Source organism: Amphiprion ocellaris, chromosome 11 (assembly GCF_022539595.1).
Source record: "Amphiprion ocellaris isolate individual 3 ecotype Okinawa chromosome 11, ASM2253959v1, whole genome shotgun sequence".
NCBI classification, from domain to species: Eukaryota; Metazoa; Chordata; class Actinopteri; family Pomacentridae; genus Amphiprion; species Amphiprion ocellaris.
In genome coordinates, this window is record NC_072776.1 from 16,432,943 (window position 1) to 16,459,658 (window position 26,716).

General features: G+C 39.6%; 1 protein-coding gene across 9 annotated transcripts in view; it reads right to left on the minus strand.

The window, feature by feature from the left end:
• lrp1bb (low density lipoprotein receptor-related protein 1Bb) overlaps positions 1-26,716 on the minus strand; it is a 279,672-nt gene that overhangs the window by 132,183 nt on the left and 120,773 nt on the right. For all 9 annotated transcript variants that reach the window (XM_035952736.2, XM_055015178.1, XM_035952733.2 and 6 more), the window contains 10 exons: positions 23,522-23,641; positions 22,749-22,877; positions 17,954-18,211; positions 16,811-16,973; positions 10,551-10,773; positions 7,956-8,148; positions 7,658-7,801; positions 4,935-5,171; positions 4,185-4,365; positions 63-282 (listed from right to left, as the gene is read on the minus strand). In XM_035952736.2, coding sequence (XP_035808629.2) covers positions 63-282; positions 4,185-4,365; positions 4,935-5,171; positions 7,658-7,801; positions 7,956-8,148; positions 10,551-10,773; positions 16,811-16,973; positions 17,954-18,211; positions 22,749-22,877; positions 23,522-23,641 — 1,868 coding nt within the window. The remainder of the gene's footprint in view (positions 1-62; positions 283-4,184; positions 4,366-4,934; positions 5,172-7,657; positions 7,802-7,955; positions 8,149-10,550; positions 10,774-16,810; positions 16,974-17,953; positions 18,212-22,748; positions 22,878-23,521; positions 23,642-26,716) is intronic.

Consider the following 26,716-nt stretch of genomic DNA (forward strand, 5'->3'; position numbering starts at 1 on the left):
ATCTGACACGATTCCTTCCACAACGTAGCTACTGTATGTAATTGCCACATATCAAAACATACCATTCTTCCAGTTCCATTCAGGTGAATCTTCTCAATGTGGTCGTAGTAGGCATCACACCAGTACATAGTGCTGGTACTGTGGTCCAGAGTCAGGCCGTTGGGCCACAGCATGTTGGATGTGACGAAAATACTGCGGTTGGATCCATCCATCCACGCTTTCTCTATCCGCCCTATGCTGTCATTTACTTCATCTTCTTCCCAGTCTGTCCAGTACATCCAGCTATCACACAGAGAGATGCACATGTACAGTATGAACACCTGGACATGACTAATTCTTAACACTCTAACGTAAGTCATTGCCTCAGTTTCGATGGAACACATTAGTCATGCAGCAGCACCAGCAGATCATATCTCACATTCAGAACTAATGCAGTTCATTTTAGTTGCCTGCTCCTCACTCATCTATGCCCTTACTCCCTGACATGCTGATGTTAAATAGTTGTGCTTGCTGCTCCTTCCACCAGCCTTCTCCTACTTTGATTTCTTATCAATCTACACACACGTGATAGCATGTTTTCGCAAGATTCTCTCAAAATGATATTTTCCATATCACTGTGAATTGTGTTTGTTCTGGGTGCCCATTGGAAGGCATGAGCACGCTCCCATGAATCTATGGCCTGCTGCTGTGAATCACACAGAGGACATTATAGAGAACAAAACCTGCCCTGACAATTCCATAACACTTACACCTATCAGGCATAACATCAGTTGGGTGTGTAACATTGATCATGTTGCTACCATTCAATATTTTGCTGGGAAACCTTTGGTCCTGACACTCATATGAATGTTATGTTGCCATGCACCACCCACCTAAATATTGTTCCAGACCAAGCACACTGGCAGTGGCCTCCCATAGCGGGACAATGCACCCTGCTACATAACAAAAACTGCTCAGGAAAAGCTTAAGGAACATGACAAAAACCCCAAGGTGTTGACCCAAACTCCAGACTTTGCAATTTCAAATCACACTAAGCATCCATGTGATGTATTGGAACAAGTTTAATCCACATAGGTCTCAACCTGCAACTCACAAGACCCAACAGATCTGTTGCTAAATTCAGGACACCCCCAGTGGTCCTATGTCCATGATTGTCGTGGGGGATCTACACAATATGATGCAGGTGGTTTTATTGTAGTGGCTGATTAGTGTAAGCAATAGCTTAGAAAACCGTTTTTCAATCTCAAAAAGACTGTTCCCAACTGAAATGGAAATAAACTGGAATCCAGATTTCCCATATGTGAAACCAAATTATCTAATTCCCATGGTTTATCAACATGACTGTCAAAAGAAAGTGCACCGTAGCCTACGAAATTATTCAGCCTTATCAAGTTAAAGCGCCGCTTGACTGCACATCAAGGGAAGTTAGATATCTCATATTCCCCACCAAAAAAAAGCATTTTCAGTGCATCATGTGTACAGCAAGACTACAACTCTCAATGGGCTGGTGGGATCTGAAACATGATTGGGTCAACAATTTGACCCGATCTTTTCTGTAGTAACCGTGCCCAGGAGATTTGTTCTATTTGAGTGTTGCTGACTGAGCCATGTGGCCCCCTGTTACTCATCAATGGTAGAAGGCTGGCTAAGGGGGGATGAAACAGAATAGGATATAGAGGTGAATGAAGACTCCCTCTGTCTCGAAGTCATCTTTATGACCTCATGAATTATTCACAGCACACTTGCTTCACACTCACATGCACACACACACATATGCCTACATGCAGACAGACATAATACAAACACCCTATCAGATGGACATCATGGATTTACAGTGCCAAGGTAAAAGACTGTTATGATCTTCAATGATTTGAAAAATACTGCATTTAATAACTAAATAAAATGCCTCACATTTTCATTTAAAATACCTTGGACTAGACCAAACCATTGTCAATTATTTGGAGACAAATACTTGGCAGATTGCAAAATAAAGGACAACACTTACTGTGTATACACACAATTCAGGTATCAAGAGTTAACCAAGGCTAAGTATCACACACATTTTATTTGAGTATGGATTTTGTGTATGAGAATCCAAATGCAACAAATTGGAGAGGTGTGACATTATTAAGGTGACGCTAGTAGTCCTTATCATGTCAACACAGACTGGAGGTGGCAAACAGAGCAGAAAATAAGGTCTCAAGAATGCAGTGAAGAAGCCAGTTGGAGAGGTGCATCTATTTCACCTGAAGAGACCCTTCCAGCTGAGCAGATAGAGATCAAAGGACAGTTGGGTTCAAGCTGAATGCTCTCTCAGAAGCCCCAAAATGAGCTCTTTCTAATCATTTGTGCTGTCAGTGGGAGGGTTGAACTAAAAGTTATTAATCCTTATACAAAAAAAAGTGACATGGTATTCTGCCAACCCCATCACTGCTGCTGCAGTGCATCTGTCAGGGTTGAAATTTTGAACAAAAGCCAGAATGCTATTATCGTCATTAATCTCAGAAATTAAAGGCTGTGTTCTCATTACATGTGTTTTTTTTTTCAGGACTTTGACTTTAATGTTTCGAAATCAGTGTGTTTTCATCACTGTGATAAATGTCATCTTCTTTCCATATCCAGTCTGCACCACTGTGGCATGTGTGTGACTTGTATACTAATGCTGGAATCACTGTCATTGCTAGGATGGAGAACTGAACACCAGAAAGAAAAGGCAAATGGCAGACTATTTAGGGCTTAAAGGTAAATGTTGAAGACAAAGGGTAGGGAAAAAATGTACAAGTTTAGATTTTTGGTTTGGTGCATGATCCTTTACAGCACTGAAACAGCTGTGTATAGCAAAATGTTTGGAACAATCCCTTGAGGCTTGAAAACTAATCTCTGACTGCTATGGATTTGGTGAGTGTTAATACGCTTTAAGCCTTAAAGTGTTAATCCTTAAGATCCTTAAGACACTCAATGAATTTGAGTTTTGCAGCATCATATATATGATAATTACCGTCTTTTCTGGCAGGGTTCACCATAGACTATATGAGTTTGCACATAAATGTTAAGGAGATGACCTATGAGAAATTCAGAGAATAAGCTATCAAAGCTATCAAACTGGTTAATTGTGCTCAACCATGCTGGTTAATTTGGGATTTCCAGACTATGAGTTCCACATTCACAATTTTCTCAAAGGGGACTTGATGTAACATCAGTCACAATAAATGTGTGGGAAAATTGATGATTCCCAGGAGCAACATTTGAAGCGAAGTGATATTGATATCTTTAAAAAAGCACATTGGTTTCTGCTAACATTTATATATTTATAATAAGTAAGAGCTCAAAACAGATGTAATTAGAAACCTTAATACCGTACATTATCCAGTGGCAGAGAACTGTTTTCACAGACCAAAACAGTTGTGCGTAAAATCTGGTGATTAAAAAAAAAAAAAAAAAACAACAAAATAAAAGAAAAAACAACTACTCAATATTTTAGAAAACAGGCATCTGTTATAAAAACAAGCAAATCTTTCACAGTGATTAAAGGCTTTGCATGAAATCCTAATTTGTAAAGTTAAAGATTAGTCTAAAATCCTAATATATTGTTTTTTGTTGTTTGACTTTTGCTGTCAACTTTATCAAACTTTTTAATGTTAGGGTCAATGAAAAAAGAACAAAAAAGCAGGTTAACCTAGACACAGACTGTACATGTACTTACAAAAGTTCCATTTTGTCCACATATAAACCACACCCACTGACTTTAATAAAGCACAATCTGAAATTTTTGCTAAACCTACTTTAGTGTAGATGTGTGTGTACCCTCAATGAAGGTACACACACATCTACTAATGTAGTAATATGTAACTACATCCAAAATCCTATTAATTTAACTTCTATGTAACACACTCGAGACCTGAAGTGAGGTCGTAAGAAGTATAGCAGCCATTGTTAATTTACTTTGAGAAAATCTCTAAACCACATTTATAGATGTGAATGACAAGATAATTGCTTTTCTCATTGACTGTCAGTGTGGAAAGAAATTACACAAAAAGAAGACTGCAACACAGCTGCATTTACATTTCTTGAAGTTTTGTTATTGCCTGTATCTTATTTTTTACCTATACCTGTACCTGCATCCTAGCAATGCATGTTGAAAGGGTTTTTTTTTTTGCAGCTGTTGTTGGTTGTTTTTCTCTGACCTGTTAAGAGGATCGACCACAATGGCCCGAGGGTGTGACATATTCCCTTCCAACAGAGTCTTCCTGGTCTGGGAGGCTCTTTCCAGCCTGGCGACGCTGATTGTCTTCCTGTACCCATCATTGGTCCAATACAAGTTGTTTCCAATCCAGTCCACTGAGATTCCTTCAACATTGTCAAGTTCTACAACAGAATCAACAAATACAAATGTTATCTCATTCTGAAATCTGTATAAAGGAAGCTGTTTTTCTGTTATGCAGAACTTTTGATTGGTTTGAAGAACAGGAATTTCTGGTTGCAAAGGACAGAATATTTAATTAGTTTCTAGATTACAATACTTGTGTTTGGTCCTTTGTATATTTATTCACTTGGGCAACAAGACATTGTTTGGTAAGAAGTTGTATTGTTATTTAGTGACATCAGATCTATTTAACTTTGGACTGTGTTGGTATGAAACAGTTGTTTGTATAAAAAATAAAGAACTGAGGGTTGTCTGACTATATCAGTCTTATACCAGACTGGTAAAACAAATTTAAAAAAGACAAAGTCCTCTTTCTTTGTTCTTTTCCCTCTTGAGATAAGGCATATTCATAGTATACTCAGTGTGTTCGGAGAAGAATAAACATGTGTGACATGGTTATATTATAACATTAAAGCCACAGGAGGGTCACTAGTAAAACATGCTGCAAACTGTCAGTTCAGTGTATTCTGGGAAATGCTGCAGTTAGTATAAAAAAAGCATTTACACCTACCATCTTTGAGTATTGTCTCTCGGCCATTTCCATCTATTTTTTGCCGTCCAATAAGAAAACTGGTGGTGTCAGCAAAGTAGATGTGTCCCAGTTCTGCGTGGTAGTCAATGGCTCGAGGGTTGACCAGGTCCTCAATCGGCACCATGTGCTCATCACTGGACTTGATGTTCATATCCAATCCTCTGATGACCCCAGGACGCCCCTTACCGTAGAACAGGAAGAAATCGTTTTTGGGCTCTACAAAGCAAGAAAGGACAGACCCCTTTTTACTGTTATTGTCAATTAATTGGTCTAATTCATCAGTGCTGATCCCAGCATTAAACCCTCTTACCCACCACATTGTTCTTATATGTTTGCCAGAGCCTGGGCCATCCATTCACCTTAATGGAGCCAGTAATCAGTGCCAATGACTATACTCTTCCCCCCTCAATCACGCTCCTGTTACAAAGCTGCCTTGAGAGTAAGAGAAGGAAAATGCTTCAGCGACCAGACAATCGCAATACTTACCCAGGGTGTGAACACGGTTTCTGATCTAAAATACCATGGTGTCTGGGTGGAAAGGCAAACAGAAAGGCCTAGAAAGCTGAGGCAGCTCCTCGGCGGCATGCCAGCCGCTCAGGGGACTGTATGTTCTCGAACCCTTTGGGATCCACTGGAACGGCAAGAGGAGGAATGAAGGAGGGTTTCCATTGAGAGAAGCAGACCTCTCTTCGCTCTCAGCCCCTACCCAAGAGACTGGGATGCTGGGGGTGAGGACCACACATGCCTCACTTCAATTTATCATTTTGCGCGGGAGAGACCAACTACCCAGGAGACAATTAAGCTTTGCAAGAGACCCAGATATCAAACCCCACTGTGACTGCTATATGGAAAAAAGACAACTATTTAACACCAAATCTCATTATGCTTAGGGAGATGGAAAGCGCAAGCAAGACAGAGATAGCTGGTGTCATCAGAACATCTACGAGGGGGGAATAAATCAAATGTGTCATGCCAAGCCTCCCAATGCTTCGTTACCCCGATCGAAATGTGGTGGGCCCTCAAATTGTGTCATCAATTTGATCCTCGGCTGTTATTGTCAACTACACAATGTCCAGCAATTGATCAGACCAGCCAACAAATGCAGACAAACTTAAATCCTCATTATGGTAATAATCAATCAGGCTTGCGGCAGGTCGATAGCAGAGCGTTACTTTCAAATGGGTCTGTATTCCTCAGCCTTCATCTTTATCACTGCCACTCTGAGGGTGTGCATGTGTGGCACATCCTGTGCATAACCTGTGCATGCACATAGCAATGCCAACAGGAGCAGCAAGGGAGAAAATCCTTTTTCAGCTTAAGTCCTGATTCTTCTTGATTAGGAACAGAAAGTACTGTAGATGAAAGTCTGTCAGGTCAATAGCTTTGGAGTCAGCTTACAGTAGCTTACAGGAGCATGCTAACATCAATTAATAATAAACAAAAGCACATAAAAATATTGATTTAGTTTTTTTGAACTAGTGTATTAGATACTTGGAGAATAACATCTAATTGCATAACTCCTGACTGCATAGATTAATTTGCCATTGTAGTTCCAGTACAGACACACTGAGCAATTTCTTATTGATCGGTACCCAAAATCCCAAGAAATAGAAACAACCGAAACAGAAACAAAAGTAAAAAAAAGAAGAAAAAAATCAAGAGATAAGAAAGTGGCCAGAGTACATGTGACCATGACAACCATCAGCTGCTGTGTAGTATAGTTCAATGAGAACCTTTTTTCTGATTTTTGAGCTCTATTAAGCGGTAGACTCTAGCTTTAGAAAAAAATCTTTTAGCTGCGAAATTTTCTGAAGAAAATGGATCATCGTGCCTTAGGTTTAGTCAACCTAATGATCTGAAGGAAAGATTTCAAGGTAAAAGGACACCGTTGATGGCAAAATTGAAACATTAGTCAGAAAACTGATGTTGGGGTTCATTCGTCTGAACAATGAGAACTTTAATAATTTCCCGTTTCTGGATGATTTTCAGAGCAAGAACACTGTATGAAAAAACGACTTGCTGATCATTGTCAGGCCTTATCTTACCCATACATTTTTGAGAGTATTTCTCTGAAAAGCAGGCAATGTCAGTACAGAAGAGGGGATCAGAAATCTGTTTGTAGTTATAAAGTTGACAGGAATGTCAACTGAATTGGAAAAGTCATTGACTGATGTCACAATTGATATGCCTCTGAAACAGAGGTTCATGGAGAAGCCAGTGACTGAAGTGAATACTGAGGACTGAGTGACAATAAAAAACTTCCATTTACATCAAATCATTTCTTTGAGGTTAACTTTTCAGCACCGGTGTACCTTAGAAACAACTGCAGCACACATCGTTGGGGTGAAAAGTTTGCAATTCTTTCTCAACCCTATTCAACCGAAAATTCAACACCTCGCAGCCTTTATCCAAGCTCAATTATTACACTGAATGAGTAAAGCACTGGTTTTATTGCTACCCAAAAATGTACATGGATGTGTAATTTTTAATAACTGACTATGACATTATGCACTTCTAAAATTAGCGTTGTGTGAGTGGGAGAAAACAAAACATTTTCACCTTCAAAAGAGAGTCACACCAGTAAAAATACAAAGATCCACTGCTTTAGAGACAGATGTTAATGGAATGACTGTTTATAAAAGGCATGTACTAAAATAGACGATTACACATCTATTTTGATCCACAGCAAAATATGTACTAACTTTTACAGGCTTTTCCATCAAAGCCCAGGCTGTAGCCAGTACGACAGCGGCAGGTTCTGGACTTGTAGCTACCACTGAGAAGGCAGATGTGGGAACATCCGCCTGGCTTTCCATATGAATCCCTTTCACATGCATGACTCCTGACTGTGGACAAAATCAGAAAGGACAAGAAAATCATTACAAGTCAGTGAAGCATCCTCTTTCTGATCCATCACAGATTGCAGCTTGTGAGCCTTTAAATGGGGTAGATTCTGACACATACTTGCACATGTTTACTTATACAGAAAATGTCCTTTACCTTTCGGCTGAGCGAGTTTGTGGTAGACACGGAGTGCTCTCGAATTCCCCAGGCTGGCTAGTGTCCTGCTCTCTGCTGTGATGTTGAACCTGTGCATCTGCAGCAGCTCTACAGTGGAACTCCCTTTGGAAGGGTCAGAGTGGATAGCATAGAGGTAGTCCTCAAACACAGCTAATGCATAAATGTACGACACCTGAAAAACAAGAAAGATCCATGGTGCTTTTTTTACATCATTCGTGAAGCCATACACAAATAAAACCATGAGAGGAAGACGAAAGAAAAAAAAATAACAATAGCAAAAATGCATGAGCGAGGACTTTTATCTTTTATCTTAGCCACTTTATACTGTCATTGTCTTACAGTGTGTCAATACTGTACTATTTCATCCTCATCTCTCACCCCTATATATATTGTAAATATTATTACTACTGTTCTATTATTATTTTATTCCTATTACTATGTCTATTGCTACATAAGCTGCTGTAACAATGTAAATTTCCCCTGGCGTGGGGAGAAATAAAGGACTTATCTTATCTTATCTTATCTTATCTTTTAGAATGTATTAAGCATGAGGGGGATAGAAGACGGTGGTGGGGCTGTCTGAACATTTGGCAGCCCATACAGGGCTAGAAGCTGGACTCCACTGGGAGACCACTGGCTCTGACACCACAGCCTCCATGCTACATTTAGCAGGCTGACACCCACACAAAGCGACATGGCTGAATGAGCTGTGTTCACAGGAAGTACACCTAAACTCACTGGCCCACACCTTAACATCAGGGGCACCAAGAAACATGCGTCAGAATAAATAAAAAAATAACAAACAAACCACTCAACCGTCTCTCTCTATGGAATTTGGCCTCAGCCCTCTACTTCTACATGGGAACTTTTAAAAGCACACACAGCTCACATATACAGCCCTAAAAGGTATGCGTATAATGTTCTTTCATCTTTACCGACAGCGCATGTGCTGCATTATACTTTCTTAATTGTATATATGTACAATAGAGTAAGCCAGACAGGATTCATCTTACAGGAGGAAAAACAGAAAAGCGTGGTTGTGATAACTGACAGAGAAATTTCACTGAGGGGAAATTATGGAATTCTTGTTTTTCCTCAACACTGTATTAAAGCAGGACATAGCCATCAACTATAGATGAAGACGGTCTTCAGTAAAACAATTCCTAAACATGGCTTAACCATAGACTGTACATAAAAGATAAATGGCAGCCTCTGGGTGTAAAAAGTGAAGTAACACAGAAATGCCTTAAACCTACATTTTTTTCTGATGGCCAGAAGGGGGCACCTCCTCTGGTTGCAAAAAGAAGTTTAATTGTGTAGAAGCTTATGAAACAATTAGCCAACTTCTTACTTGCTTTGTTACCTCACTAAAAAAAATGTCTCACACTTGCTAATTTCATGTCTTTCTCTTGCAGTATAATGCTCGTTTTTCAAAGGATGGTCTAAATTCAAATCCAAAACAGATGATGAAGCAGATTGTGCTTAAGGCCGGAGCCACCTTGGCATGTATAGTGTCCTTGAGTTCTCAGTCAGATCCACATCTCACTTGTGACATCTAGTTTCAAAAAGTCAAAATGGTCATGGCCACATTCTGAGCCCAAAACAGCAGTCTATAAAACCAATGAGTGTAGTCATTGTGGCTACGTTCATATTTTATATACAGTATATGGGCTCAACAGTTACAGTGACTACAACATTATAAACATTATACATAAAAATAATCCTACTTCGCATAATTACACCATGGAATATTTTTTTAAATGAAATGTTTCCTGTGTGGGAACCATACTGAGGTGTGTGTGAAGTGTGACAAGCTTCAAAAGAGAATATTCTAGTAATATGTAAAAAGGAAAAAATAAATGTCATTGAAATCAGCTGCATTTGAAAAATAGTGTGACTGAGTAAAACTGTGAGCAAAGTAACTACTTCTGCCCATGGATGGTAATGGCTATGACATTAAAGACCACATGCAGTCTATGGAAAAGACAGACATTTGTAATGCAGATGCAGTAACATGAAGATCCTCAGTTTAATGAGGGCACAGGAAAATGAGCGAGGCAACATCGAGCAAAGAACACCTGCATACACAATAAGATACTTGATATGTATATTCTGCTTTCCTCATAAAGGGTGACTATATAGTCCAAGTTGGTTGAAAGGGCTTTTTAATGAATAACCATAATTTTTGATGAAAGGCCTGAAAAGTGCACTACAGGAGAGAGCCTATTGATATGCTCATTTGGAAGACAGCCTGACATGTGACTCAACTCCTTCAACTTAATAAACCATCTATTCCCCATTCAAAGACCTTTTCAATGAAAATGAAGAGTGAATTATAACAACAAGCAGTGAATATAGCACCTGCCTTGCAGTGATAAAGCACGGTGCCCTAAATCAGAAAATGAACCAAGAATCCCCCTCTCATGTAATAATTGGAGTCTCTCCAATAAAAACGGGCAACAGCACTGATAACAGAAATCAGTTCACTGTTGAGATTCCCACTGATGTTTGTCCACAATACATCCTTCTGATGTGGAATCCATGAGAGAAATAAAGTGGTGATGTGACTCTCACCTGGTTGCCGTGGATGACGGTGTGTCTGTTCCTGCCCTGGTAATCCACCACATCGATGTAATCCAGGTATGCATCTGCCCAGTACACCAGCTTCTTGACCACGTCCAGCGCCACAGCAGTGGGCTGCTCAATGTTATAATCCACCAGCCGGGTCCGGTTGGTGCCGTCCATGTTGCAGCGCTCAATCTTGGCCACATTCCCATAGTCAGTGAAGAAGAGCATTCTGCAGAGGGTGGGGAGTGTTAAAATGATTCAGTGCTGGAAAAGATATTGTCTACTTTGCTTGGAGAGCAGAGTCTCACTCTTTGCTGCTGATGTTTTCAGACCTATTTCCTTCATATGACAATAAGCAAATCACAACCACAGTATGCAGACATACATTACAGCACAGTGTACATTTGTGAATTATTTTGGCTTGGTGTGTGGCTGCATTTACCTTAAACCATGAAACAAAATAACATTTTGTTTGTAAACTATAATATGTGAATTCAAGCTTCAAACTGTTTGCTGAAGTTGTCCTCCAAACAATGATTGTCTACTGTGTGGGAGACTGCTACTACTGCGTCTAGTAGTACTGCAATCACAAGACCTCAACAATGCAACGAATGTTACTGCTTCTGTTGTGTATTCAATTGAGTGAACCCAAACCAAACCTGCCACCTGAGATACTGGAGTACCTGAGCTTTACATTTATTAAAAAAAAAAAAAAAAACATCAGTTGCACCATATCTGCCTTGACTGTTGTAACATTTAAAGTTGCACATGGTGATACAAACAATAAAGCATAGTCTAACCTTCAACAAGCACAGGGTTACATAAAGGGACAAACAATCACCCTCGCATTCACATCTACGGACAGCTTAGAGTTGCATCCAAACACGGTTATGGTAAAATAAAATAGCACACAATAACACAATGATTTGTTCAATGTCTCCCTGTTTCAAGGAATCGGTGTATGATGTAGCCTTGTGAAGCCTGTGGAGGACAAACATCATGCTGGTAAAAAATAAAAATGTGTTTACTAGGAATTTTTAAACCAACGGCAAATCTTCAGTTGGAAGAAAAAGAAATAAAAAAGGCAAGAGAAAAATAAATCCTACAAGAAAACTTCAACAAATTGCATTCAATAGTTAGGACTGCTGAATTGTGCTGCCTTCATGAACAAACTATTCCCTTGCTTCTCCACCAGTATATTCCTACATATAGGAAAGGGGTTGCGTTCCCAGTTTAAATTGGCCAATCAGGACACATTTATAATCCAATCATATTTGAGATCTCACCTTTGGGGGCGGGACCCTGTATTTTAACCTCCAGGACAAGATGGCCTCCACAAGGAAGAAGCTCATGTGACGACTTCTGTAAACTCAATGGTGTTTTTAAACAGGCTGCTCACTTTAATCATGCAAGTAAGCTTAACTTTAAAAAGTAAAATTTTCTCCTTAGCCACTGGACTAAAAAAAGTAAACAGAAAAACAAAATGCTGTTTCATTTATGTCCACCTCTCTACACAAAAGATCTACATGTGGTCAGCTCATGCTTCCTAACACTCCCACATGGTTCATCAGCTGATCTCAATGGTACCTTTATGTGCACAGGACTGACTTATTTTAACCCCTTTTCTTGTGTGTCTATTCGTGAGCTAGAGAAGAACTTCTTAACAAATGCCAAGGTAATGTTATCAGAGTCCTATTTTGCAAGCTAGAAAATTAATCTGCATAGTTGACAAAATCTGCCAGCGACAGTTCTCATGTCAATTAGAGCCTTGCCTTTGTCTATTTATTTCTGTAATCAAGGGCACACTGTTTTGGACATTACTAGGAATATTGAGGAGTACTTTGAAGCTAAAACTAAACTTTTTTTTTTTTTTTTTATATTGGCATAGACACTCAAGTGGTTTGCACCCATGGCTCTGTTTCTGCTTGATGTTAACAGGCAGTGAGAAAATCTACTTTTTCTAGTCAAACTTGTGCATTTAAAATGCTTATTAGTGTTTCAGATGATGCTATGTTTCATTTGTTTAAATATTAAAAGTCAATCTGCAAAGTACAACAATTATGGCGGAGTAGCTGTAGGAAAACAAACAAAACATCTCGAAGTAGAAGCAACACAACATGGAATACTCAATTAGGTACACGTACCTAGAAGTAAAGTGAAATTAAGTGAGGTAATGCCCGACTTATTGTGTAACTGTTAACAGATGAGCCACAACAACTGAACACTAATGAACACACAACATAATGTAAATCATGACTCATGTCTATCAGGAGCAAAGGAGGAAGCAGTGTGTTTTTGGCAGAGTGCCACCGAACATCTTAGGGACAAGGCTGAATTGGATAGTTGGCTCAGCAAAGGGAGTCATTGTGATGCTAGATGCTGCTGTTCACCATTCATTCCCTGCCAGTAGTCAGCATCGGTTTCCATTAACCATGATTGTGATCTTAACCAGACCTTAACAATGGAGGCAGTAGATCAGAGAACCATCATATAAAGGATTTTTGTAACCTTTTCTAATTTTTGAAGGCACTGAGCAACAATGTTGTGCTGACACAAGAGACACACTAGTTCAGAGGACACTCAGGTGAGTCATTTTGGGAGGCAACAACAGAAATGTTTGGTCATTTAGATTAGAGAACTTGCTTCCTCTGGGGTTGAAGAAAAAAAACGGCCAAAAAAAAAACAAAACAAAACAAAAGAAAGCCCAAGTTTATTGAAAGATAAATGCAGAAAAGAAATCCCCTCACTTGACACTGACTGATAATAGAAGCAGAGGAGTAATGAACACTTACAACTAAAGACGGTGACAACAAAATCCTAAATCTGCTTTTATATAATGGTACAACTCAAAATGTCTTACTAAATAAAAAAATATAGGTGAAATTAAAGCAAATACATTAAATCAACACATAAACCGGGCATGGGAAGAATCCTAAATTTAATAAAAGAGAGAAAAATATATAGATTCCTAAAAACAGCACCAGACTACCTTTAAATGCCTTCTAAAAATGTCCAGTTAGACTGGCTCCCTGATAGAAGCACCATAACCTGGAGGCAAACGTACTAAAAACAGCGTTTTCCATTTCCTTTGTGGTAATTTCGGGGACATTTAGAAGGCATGCTGCAGAGAACCTCAGGTTATGTGCGTAGACACTAAATGATAGACAATGTGTGATGCACAGAGGAGCCAAACCATTAAGTACCTCAAAACCATGAGAAGGGCTTGAAAATCAATTCTGAAAGACACAGGGAGCCAGTGTAACTCACAGAAAACAGGTGTTACACGCGGTGTAATTTCTTTCTTACCATAAATAACCAACAAAAACTGAAATGTCCTTTAACTATAGTAAAAATGTCAAGGAGTCTCACTTCAAGTAGTCAAAATTGCTCAAGTCTGCACATTCGGAAATTAATATGGACAGCATGCCATGATGTCTTGCTGGGACTGTGTGAGGACGGATCTCCAGCAGTGTCCAACGATAACAAGCTGCAGCCAGAGAAAGATGGGAAGCCGACTTAATCTGCACAAGTCTAGTCAGGGGGAGAGATGGGCTGCCCTCTGAACCCAAGACCAGGCTGCGCTGAAAAATTGTCGGCGTCAGCAAGGGACCCAGCTCCCTGAACAGGTGCACCTCCGCGTGGCATATCAATGATCGCTGTCTGGGATTAGGATGGTGCTGATGCTGTGCTTGTGCGTTCTGCAGCTACAATGAGATCCATGTTGGATTCCAGAAATGAGCCCCCATGATACAAGAAACTGAAATGGGACCAGTGAAAAATGGCACGCGTAGACTTTGAAGACATTGTTAGAACTGACAATCAACGACATGCATATACTGTAAAGTTGTTTTGTGATCTTGTTAAAGAAGCAGCTTTCTGTTCATGCTACAGAGCAGTGGCAGGACATGCTTGATTTCCTTTAGCTGCTTAGCTCAGATTTGCAATTTTTAAACTCAGCTACACTCTTTCAATGAAGATCTACTGTAATAGTGAAATCCTGGCAGCATTTCTTTACTGGGAAACAATTCTATATTCAGATTATTTTCTAATGCAATACTGCAACCATCCCAAATAACTACTTTGTTTAATTTGATTGTGGAAGAAACTTGAAGGTTTTAAGATTGTGGTTTATAAGACTGTCATTAAATTTTTACTTTGGTCATTGCCTGATTTCTTGTAGTCCACCAGCAGAATGCCATTAGCTGTTTTGGGCTCTGACAACTATTTGGGGTTGCTGTGAAGTTTGGTACAGAAAACTCTAAATGTTGGCACTAATTATGTTCCAGGCAGCAGCTACATTTCCCCCCAAATCTTTTTGGCAAATCAGATTAATGTATACTTAATTTCCTGGGACGGGGTTGATTCAGTGTTGTAATGCTAACATAAAATCTTGAATCTTGCACCAGTCAACACACACCAGAGAATCTAACATCCATACTACATCATCAAAGCTGCATTAAACTTGCAGGACAGCAATGGATATTCAAAAAGAGAGTACATCTTTTCCCATCATTGCTACATAAGCTGAAGTAAAATTGGACCTGTAGGAAGCTTCACTGTTGCTGATAAAAAGAGAAAAAAAAATCTTTTAGGTGATAAACAAGCCTTACCATCCATCAAACTCTTCTCCTATTAGGGTAGAGGGGGGAAAAAGATTGTCCATCACAACACAGCAAAGTTAAAATGCCTTATCCAATAGTAAGAGAAGCAGTGAGATCGAGAACGGAGAGCCAAACCCGGGCATATTCTATAAACAGTGTTCCCCACGCTGTGCTGCTATCTAACACCTCCCCGATTTCTTTTGTTTTCACTCCATTGCTCCAGGCTGACAGACCTCTCTCAGGCTCGCTTTTTCAGAAACAGCTGTACCTATTTCTCACCAATTAGAGTCAGGAAGAAGATTTGAAAAAACCTCTGTGTTATAAACGGTCAATCTAGCCTGCGACCTGCAAACCCAGCTCCCTTGTGGCCCAGCAGACTCTGCATCTGTACAATCCTCACCTTATAACTACAGAATGGGCACTAACGTGTGTGTGTCATGTGTGATCACAACAAAATGGCTTTAAACGCAGCCTGACTTACATCACCGGGAGTGAGCTTAAAGAGAAATTCTAGCCTGCACTATATTTACTATAAGCCATATTGCTTTCCGATGGCTGACCTGCATTTAATGAGAACAGAGAGACGCAGCCAACCAAATCAAAACTGTCCATGCCATTAAGAAACCAGCAGCTAATTATTTTGATTAGACCCAGTGGCTTATAGTGGTAACCCAAGCTGCTGATTAAAGCACCCTTTATAAAGAAGAAATCCACAAAGAGGCAATGTAGTTCTTTCTCTACCATCAAATTAATTATATGTTAAGATAATGAAGGTTTATATTTTCTTTTCCTCATAGGGGCTGGCCATGACAGTTTAAAACAGTTGCTGTAGAGCAGCGAGATGCTCCCATTGTTCCTGAAGTTCGGAGATGATCATTACCGTGCAACAAGCACCATTACCAATGGCACACGCTTTTCCTTCGAGAACAGTTTTCTGATTGTTATTAGCTGCATAATGATCTCCCAATTCCCATCAAAAAAGGAGTGTTATTAAAAATTTGCCTTGACTCCGAGCCTGTCCTTGTGACCTTGCAATATAATAACTCTGCTCTTCCCTGGCTAACCAGAAAGAAGAGTGCAACAAGACGGAGCCGCTGTTAATTGGTTCACATTCTGGTGCATGCAGTTTATTCGAAATGTTTTGCTGTTTTTCTGCACTTTGACACAGTAAACTGCAAAGAAACCTAAATAATAAATTCTGCAACACTGTAATCTCTGACACTGTCAGTCCCATGCTGTAAATGTTATAGACTTCACTGAGAGCAGTGTGAGAATATGTTTTCCTCCACTGTTGTTCAGCTGTTTTTGTATGTGCGTGATCTTCAGAGACAAAAATCCTCTAATGGAAAGTCCTGCAGGGCCATTTTCTTCTGTGGGATGAGGGGCGAAATCAGTGAATACAAATGAATTTCTAGACAGTAGAAGCTGTCTGAACCATCACCAGCTATCCACCAAATTACACAGCTCAAAGATTAAAAAAGATAAAAAAGTCGAAGGACAGGGAATCATTTAAATCCTTTCACTGTAACTCGCTCACATTACTACCGATGAGTCAGTTGTTATGAATAGTAAAATCTCTTTTTTTTTTTACTTAACAAAAGATATATGATGATAAATGAGCCTTTTGGGAGAAAGGTTGTTTCATCTAGGGTGCAGAATACTCACCCCATGAGAGGATCCAGAGCTATTCCTTTAGGATTCGTTAGGTCTAGCTGTAGAATAGTCACACATGTGTCCCCACCATGGTTACAAACAAATATCTTATCAGTGGCACGGTCAACAAAATACACGTTTCCTGTCAGCCAGTCAATGGCCATCTGCTCCACATCTGCAACAGAAAGAAAGGGGGTTACATTTTTCAACAGTTTCCACGACAACCAGAGAGACAAAAAATAATGACGAAAAGAGAGCGACAGGGGGTCTGGATAGTCCAACTTTTAGTTCTTAGTAAAGCTTCGAAAATAATACCAGTAATCCTGCAGCTCCCACAATGCAACTCATCTTTTCTCAGACTGTTCGACTGCCTGAATGGCCACATCTGTGAAACTTAATGGCCCCAAGTAAAAATACAGAGCTTCTGTTAACATACTGTCTCCAAAAGCAAGCTAAGATAAAACTGATGATACATCAAGGTTATTTTTGGAATCACAGAAGACATCATAGCTTTTAGAGCCCTTTTGAATTATACCATGACCACTGAGAATTCTGATTTCCTGACAAGTTTCTATCATTTTTCTTAAATGATTATATTATTTCATAATGTGACACTTCTAAACTACAGATTCTTGTTTGCAGTTCCATTATTTACCGGTGGTAAACAACAGCAACAGTTTAGACATAGAAAACAGGACACATAGCAAGTGAGAGTCCACAAAATTTAATGTCAGAAGTGTTTGATGCCTGTGAGAATCTCCACTAGATAAGGAAAAAGGAGCACTTTTGAAGTAGCAAAGCTGGTGTAGCCTGCAGGCTTGACTGACAGCTGTAGGATAAAGGTCAAAACCAAAACTGCTGAGGCTAACCTGCCTTAAAGCGCACAGATAATGAGGAGATAGAGAAAAAGCTTGCAGGTAAGAGTGTGGAGAAAAGAGACAAAGCGAAAGAGCAGGAGAACAGAAGTGAGTCTGTGTGTGAGAGAGTGCGCTGGGTGACGTGTACCTCAGCTGCAAAGATGCACTCTTAACCTCCATTCTTGTAGGTGAGAGTTTTCCCCATTTGAGAACAGGGAGTCACTCAAATACAACCGAACAGTGAGGAAGAGAAAAGGAGCATGTGAGAGAGAGAAAGTAGGAACAGATGAACACGTACGTTGCAAACTTTGTTGTGTTCTGATTTCCTGTTCCCGTGTGAATCCACGCAGATTCCTTATTACAGCACAGCGGAGTTGCCCAGATGACTCTGTGGACAGGGCCCAGCATATGTTTTCCTGGTTGTGCTGGAAATCCAATGCCAATGTTCCATTTACACTCAGAGATCTCAGAGGCTGAAGGCCTGTTCCATTTAGCTGGGTGATGACAATACGATCTGAGCCACCAATGAGAAGCACCGGACGGCTGTCACCAGGATCTGGAGTGAAAAGGAAAATAAGTAAGGTTTTGTGTGTCTTTATACCAGTGGAATCATTTTTACTGTTCAAGAGACACTATAGTGTAGTTGTGAACAGATGATGACATTTTGAAGTGCTTATCAAGGTCTTATCAATTCTTATTATGCAGCTTTCATATCTAGTTTTCAAACAGTTAATAAATGCTGTATAACATATTTGTAATTCAATGTAATAATGTGTTTTAGACAGTTTTAAAGTCAGCAGTCTTGAACTTGCACTATGGCTATGAAAAGTTCATATTTATCTGATAAACCAATGATATGATACATTCTTCTAATCTCTTGCAGGTGTACCATCCATCTATTCATTCTTCTATTACTGAAAAAGTCAACTACTCACAGTTGTTTTTTTGTTTGTTTTTGTTTTTTACCCCATGCAACTATAACACACTTTCAAAAAAAGGTAGCGTGTAATTACAGACAGGGTTTACAGGTTTTCTGATTAAAGCCTTGATTTTGCTCCTTTGAAACATGTACACAAAGCAGCTGCAGACACCACGAATGCACAGCTGTTGCTAATATTACTTTATAGTCTGCTGTTAGGACTCCGTTCAATACAGATGCAATAGGGTGTATCTACGTGTTTAGCACATGCACACTACTGTCCTTGCAGTAGAGTCGCAGGCACATTTTTGACTTGTATGTTTGCACGTAGACCCGAGGATTCGTCGTTTCTACGCTTCCCATTCGTTGTCTGCGTAAGCAGCTGTGCAATGGACTCTGATAGCGTTGTCATTTATTTTGTTTCACTACACAGTCAGCATGTGGTAAACTACCTAAACTAATTTTGTTTACATCTTACATTTACACAATTTTAGTCAAGGAGCTGAATAGCCTGGTGACGAACTTATATTTCCAACTTCCTTGCACATAGTCTGGTCCCTCAAAAGTGCAACACAAAAGTTAAAATTTTATTTATGTATTTGAGGCAAGGAGAAAAAGGATGGAGGAGTTTTACAAACACAACAGAGATTGCAGAGGTTCCCCCAGGAATGAATAGACGCCTGACCCGTATACATAAACAGGACAATGTGGAAATAAGACACATGGCCAGTGTTTTGCTTTCCACATTCCATCCATCCATCCATTATCTATACACCGCTTAATCCTCACTAGGGTCGCGGGGGGGGTGGAGTCTATCCCAGCTGACTCAGGTGAAGGCAGGGGACACCCTAGACAGGTCACCAGTCTGTCGCAGGGCCACATACAGAGACAAACAATCACTCTCACATTCACACCTACGGGCAATTTAGAATGATCAATTAACCTCAGCATATTTTTGGACTGTGGGAGGAAGCCGGAGTACCCGGAGAAAACCCACGCATGCACAGGGAGAACATGCAAACTCCATGCAGAAAGATCCCGGGAAAGCCGGGACGCGAACCAGGGATCTTCTCGCTGCAAGGCGAACGTGCTAACCACTACGCCACTGTGCAGCCCCGCTTTCCACATTCATGCCACATATTTGTCTCCACATGGCAAATGTGCTGTCAAGTACAATATTGCACATGCTAATGCAGGTCTGTGTATGTATAGAACACATACACTATAATCTGCTTCACATATGTGAGACTGTATAATGGTGGCAATTACAAATTCATGGTGTCTACAAGGGAGCATAATTAAGGCTTCACCAAATCTCATAACAACAAAGAACATGCAATTAAAAAGTAAAAATGAAAAAATTTAGTGAACCTGAGTTATGCATTCATAGATACTTCATATCAGTTCATCCGTCTTACCCCCAAAACAGGGCTTTAAAGAAAGGTGTGTATTATGTATTATGTATGCTTCACTGATTAATCCTTAAAACATGTTAACTATGGATTAGATTTATTTTTATTCAACTGTATTGATCATTTTACTGTGTCAATTAATACTACATTTTACCATAATGCATGGCACCCACAGGACAGGAAAGGCTTAGGGAAAACTTTCCTGTCTAATTTGGGGAGATTTAAGTGTTGGCAAATAGTAACAGCTGCCATAATTATGAAAAAAAAAGTGTCCAAAGTACTTGCGATGCAATCAATGAAGTAAAAATCCTCCACACATGTAATAAAATCTAACTGTACCACTGGACAACACAGCACCAGTGCACTTAAAAATGATTTTCAGAATGGATCAATTTGAACTAACGCAACAAAATGAGAAACATAAGCATTAACTCGGGTAGCAGACTTCACTTTTTCCCAGCCCATCCTTCTGCTTGGACTCATGGAACAATAGTCCACGGTGGTAAAACCGAAATAAGCTGCTTTATGGGCTTAATTGACCGTGCACATTCTCTGACATCAGGTTCACCCCCAGAATAGGGCCCTTATTTATCCCAATCTTCCACACAAGTTCAAGTCAAGGGCTACCCTCCTAATATAGGCGATAAATCAGAATGTCTGGCCACATAACTGCCAGTGCATGACTCAGGTACATTTTTCTCCCGCAGTAGGGGGTAGATGAGGTTTTGACGAGACATTTTGATAGAGGTCTGCTCTAATTCTAATTATAGGGCTAGCAATATTCTACATTTTTCTTATTCTCAAAAAGTCCTATGAAAAGACCCTACTAACAGGTATTGAGTGACAGACAAAGCTTGATGTAACGTAAAGTTTGGCGCCATTCTTTACCAAAAATTATGAAAGACAATAAAAAATGAGGTACATCCAGTATACTACATTATATATTGCTTCATCACAATGAACAAGGGTGCTGTAATTTATTTTGACAATTTTCTGCTTGGAGAAACACTCACTTGTACACCAAATGTCTTTTAATTTGTTCAGCTGAATGTCTTCAGCAGGAACAAATGGGCTTGGGACAGAGTAATGAGTAGATTGCCGCAGACAGTAGAAAAGAGAGAAAGTGTTGAGAGAAGGACTTGTTTTTTTCATGATATACAAATATACAAATGGGTGACAAACTAAAGGAAAACCAAATAGTGCCTTAGCAGGTCACCACATGCCATCAGAGCTCCTTTAGTATGCCTTAGTAATGACACCCCAAATCTCTGAAACTTGCCTTATTTGTTGTTTTAATGATAGCAGTAGAGAGCGATGTCTAACTCATTGGTCCAAAGGCTCCCATAGGTGTTCAATTGGTTTGAGATCTAGTGACTGTGAAGGCCATAGCATATGATTCACAACATTTTCATCAAACCATTCAGTGACCCATTGTGCCCTTTGGATGGGGGCAATATCATCCTGGAAGAGACCACTCTCATCAGGATAGAAATGTTTCATCATAGGAGAAGGGTGATCACTCCGAACAACTTTGTTTTGATTTGCAGTGACCCTCTAAGGTCAGCAAGTGGACCCGAACCATGCTAGCAAAATGCCCCTCTCAGCGTCTCACCAAAACCCCTCATTGTAGGGGTTTAATTTGACACCCTTTTGTATATTTATATCTGGGTATCCACACAATTGCTGACAATAAATGTAGTTTGAATCTTTTGAATAAAGGTATTTTCTTGCAACATGACATCAAACCACCCTTGAATCCTTTACAGTTTTATACTTGAAAGTACATGATCAACCAAAAATGAAAACCATCAGGGTGCTGTCAGATTTATGTTGGGAGTACGAATACAAAAATATCTTTTACTTAGGTCTAAGCCAAATGAGAAGAGATTAAATCAAGATTAAATCCCAAAAAGAAAAATGTGTGTTGCAGAGCTCTAACTTCAGTCTTACACTCAGCGCGTTAATATCTTTTTCATACCCTGCTGCTCCTCATCTTCTGGCCTCTGAGAGCTCTATCGAAAATTTATATTCATGAGCTTTTACAACTAATGGTAACCCCATAGTTATCCTTGTACCACTATCGCTCTCTGCTAAATTAATATTAATGCATGTGAGCACTGGGTTCAGTTAAGTTTATGGGTAATCATATTCAGTTTATTCCTGGTAGGACACCAGTCACAGTGATTAAAAGCTACAACAGTGGCGTTCTCCCCAACAAGGTGTACTGCGCCTTCAGCTATTTTCAACCCATATATGCCATGATGACGACAACCTAAAAAAAAAAAGTACTTTACTTTATGGTTCAATGCATGACTTAAATATATATATTGTACAAGGTAGAGCTTGTTTATTTTGCAGACCACCAGAACACAATGCGTCTTTTGTTGTTTAATTTCTGCAGTAAGTAGGCTGTTTTACTCATCAGGACAGATTTGTTAACAGCATTGAGCATTAACATAAATCACGGTGATGCTGAACATTGTCTCCGCACAAAATACTCCAGACTGCGCCCACTTAAAATCTCATGCTCATTAATTTTATCATTATCCTGGCCTGACCACATCTACCCATTCCCATGTGGGTGATGGATGTGGTCATTGTTAAACCACATTAATCTTGCCCTACCGATTCCCGTGAACACTAACGTGACCATAAGCAAAGAATTCCACTCCGGTTGAACAAAACCGCCCTGTTTATTATTAGAAGTGAAACATACATACTATGCAGATTATGTTGTTTCCCCATGCAAGTGTGCCGCTCACCTTGTTTGGCTTTGCAAGATATCCTGTCAGGCTGCAGGATGTATCCCTCTGTGCAGCTGCATCTGTATGACCCGTAGGTGTTCGTGCAGGTTTGGCTGCATGCACCATACATGGCGCATTCATCATGATCTTATGGAAAAAAGAAGAGAGTCATTTGTAACAAATTAGGTGTGCTCAAACATGACCCAAATACATAAAGTATACTTAATGTGGCCTCACTCTGGCACCTCAGGCATAATTACTTCTATAACCAATGAGGCTTTTTTGGAGCTGCAGTACCCCATAAACTGCTCCGTCTCATGTCTTCCCCAACAAAATCAAATTCAGAAAGCATGGCTACTCTGTTGAACCTCTTCCGCCAGCGTAATTGTGCAATTTTATGCCAAGTCTTTGGTAGAAAGTATGTGCAGAGTCGAAGTAAGACACGAGACACTCGAGGCACCTTTGACAGCAAAAAATCCTGTCTTCCTTGCTGGCTGTCAGAAACTTGGCCTGTGGCACATACGAAGAGCATAAAGAAGAAAAACACAACAAGAAACTGTGCGCTACGTATATAATGTACGTGTGCATGTATGTGCGCTGGGGGTGTAATTCACTGTGCACGAGGCCCTGCCTGCAGACAGATGGTTCTCATATGCCCAGCAACGCCTGCTTATTCATCTGAAGGAAGTCTGGCCGAGGGCAAAAGGAGAGATTGGTGAGGGGAAGAGAGAGGAGAAAGGGGGAAGCGATCCATGGCAGAAGGCCCCCCCACCAGCGCTGAAGAATCCTACCTCTGCAGCTCGTTCCGTCCTCGCCGACCTCAAAGCCGTCAGCGCAGAAACAGAAGGTGCCGTTTCTCGTCATGACGCAGCCATAGCGGCACCGGAGCTCGTGGCAGGCTGACAGGAGCTCTGCGGGGGGAGAGAGAAAGAGAGGAAAAAGTGAGGATTGAAGAAAAAGGGAAGGGTGAAAGGGTAGGTGGAATGGGAAATTATTTTTTATTTGGGAAATTACTTTGGGATTTTCTTCTTGTCATGGCTCTTTCTGTCACAACTGTTCTTTTGTCGTGTAGTAAAAAAGAAAAAAAAAAGTCAGGCTGACCATCACAACCTGGACACTGTTCATAGAGAAAAGCCTGTATGATTCACTGGATGAAATAAAAATAATATGAACATACTGGAAATTATTTTAATGCATGTTTTTTTATGTAAATAAAATAATAAATTAACCGTGAGTTAATGTCAACTCATGGTCCAAAAGATAAAGGCTTGCATTGATTATCCTATGGAATCAGTACAGGAGGGAACTGAAAGAAATGTCACTGAATTTATTTAATGTGATTATTAAATGTCAAATGGTAGGTGTGTAGATGGAGAGTATCAAATCATTTGTTAGTTTAAAGTTTAAATAACCTTAAATTGTACGTTTCATAAACTCCATATAAAAGGCAACCCAGCAGTCTAAGCGTCCCAATTAGAACTTGTTCAAAGCTTTCAGTTGACAAACTGATTGACTGGTAGCAGCCCTCAGGAAGCACCAGCATCATTGTTTCCTGTGTATTTTCTGAATGTTGTGATCGGTTTTGATGCTCTGTACAGCATTAGAACAGCTAATAATAATGGCACAATCAACTTTCAGCACAATAAATGATTAAATGGCACGGAGGAAAGTATAAGCCTCAAAACAAAGCTTTAATAGTACAAAGACAGATATGCCACCGCTGAACATTAATTAATGTCAACTCGCGGCTCAAAAGATAAAGGCTCGCATTGATTATCCTGGGTCTTTTTTGTGCTTACCATTTCGAGACATTATGAAACACTGCTGCAATGAACTAAATCATCTCCTGACAGGATGTATTTACATTCAATAGAATACTGGGAACTAGATGACAATCAAAGCTTTAGTTAGCACTGCTTCGTGACTGACTTTTAAGACTTTTTAAAGATGATTTTTAAGAGTTGGAATAATGTGATGTCAGTTGATCACACAATTTTAAACACTTAGCGAATTATTAAAAGTTGTTTTTTCATTGCACCATCTTTTCTTCTAACTAGCTCACTAACACATGAAGATAAATGGTGCAGCTGATAGTTTGGAATAAATGAATCTCAGTGAGTGTGTCTTGGAGACCAATATGTCAACTGCTAATCAGAAAAACAGTTTACTAGTGAAAGGAAAAAAGGATATAGCAAAAAGTACATAAAGATGACTGACTGCTAACTAACAAGCTGAAGGTAGGCACACACACACACACACACACACACACACACACACACACACACACACTCTCTCTCTCTCTCTCTCTCTCACACACACACACACACAGCTAATTCACTGTTGTTAACCTGTATTAAAATGTCAGTGAATTTGATAATTTCACAATGAAAATAGTCTAAACGTCACTCAACTGTTCACAAAACTCTGTTACTGATAAAATATGCAGGCTGTAAACAGCATCCCTGTTACCTGTGAGAGCTTCAGAGAGTTTTTAGATGGAACTACAGGGGCGAACTTTCTGTGTATTTGGTTTTTATGAAGCCCTCAGAGGAGCTTTGACTGGCAGGGAGTTGAATGCAAAATGACAGAAATTTCATTTTGGGGCAAACATTATTTTTGAAGTGATGGAGAGCAAGCAAACACAGGAGTATTAGAATGGTAAATGCCCAGTAGCCTGTGGACCACAATGAGCCTGCTTAGACATTTAATAATACTCCTCACTGACTCACACTGGTGAAATGATTCTGGGGTGGAGGGGAAAAAAAAAACAAAAAAAAAAGCGAAGCTTGATGCACTTGAAAAAGGATATGGGAACAAACTATTTCTAAAAGGTATGGGGTTACTGTCCTGTGTTTAAAGGATATGTTGTTGACTTTAATCATTTTGCTTCTATTCTACACTCCATTACTCTACAAGAGTGCAGCTGTGATGTAGGGTTTTCTACACTATAAATGCCATTATCCAAAATTGCCCAGTGAAGTTAGAGCACACTAAACACACTGAGTCGTAATGAGACCGCAATGACAAAGCATGAGACAAAATCATGATTCCAAGCACTACTGTCAAAAATCATATGTATATGTGTGCGTTAGTGGTTGGACACAATTTTTTAAAAAAAAATCTAATTTATTAGAGGCTCGTGATTAACCACATTTTTGTCAAATAGCAGTATTTGACAATAAGTAAAGGTTTTCAATTCAAATAAATTTTGGTTGACAGATGAATCAATGAACAGAAATGTGTTTATAATTTAAAATTTCTTTAAAAAATTGTTTTAAATGGGACAGAAAAAAAGTGACTGATGGTTTAAAGTCTGGATTTATTGAGGTTTTTCGACTGTATGGCACATAAGCAGAAGTAGCTCAAGGACCTTCAAAATATTGAAAATGCATAGTTTCATTCTGTTTTCACAATTTCTGGGTCTGATAAATGGTGTAATTTTGATGGGTTTTTTTTAGGAATATCATTTTTTTATTTATAAAAAATAATGTTTTTTAATAAAAGTTTATAATTAAGTTATTAAAAGACGGACAGACAAACGTCGATCGTCACATAACTGCTGATTCTCCGCCCCCTTGGCGGAGTAGTAACAAAAATGTTTGTTTGATTTGTATTTCTGTGCATTTTTCATCCGTCTACTACATTCACAGATTACTCCTGCAAACTCAAAGTGCAATTATAGCTACTATATCCAACATTTTAAGACTTTTTATAAACTCAAGCACTTTGAGTGTCTTGAAAAGAGGTCTATTATGGTCTCGCTATACTGTTTACCGGTAGCAGGAGCGTCGCAACTAACGTTAGCTCTGGTGCTAACAGCAACGTGTTTTGCATTGAGGTGATACCGTAGGCTTGAAGTGCTGCGGTGATAAGAAAACTCTTTTTTGCACAATTTGCACGCAACCACGCCTTTGTCCAAGTTGCCATCGGGAACATCTTTAAAAGAAAACTTTCAGCCCAACAAGCTCAAAGCGGTCTCGTCTTCC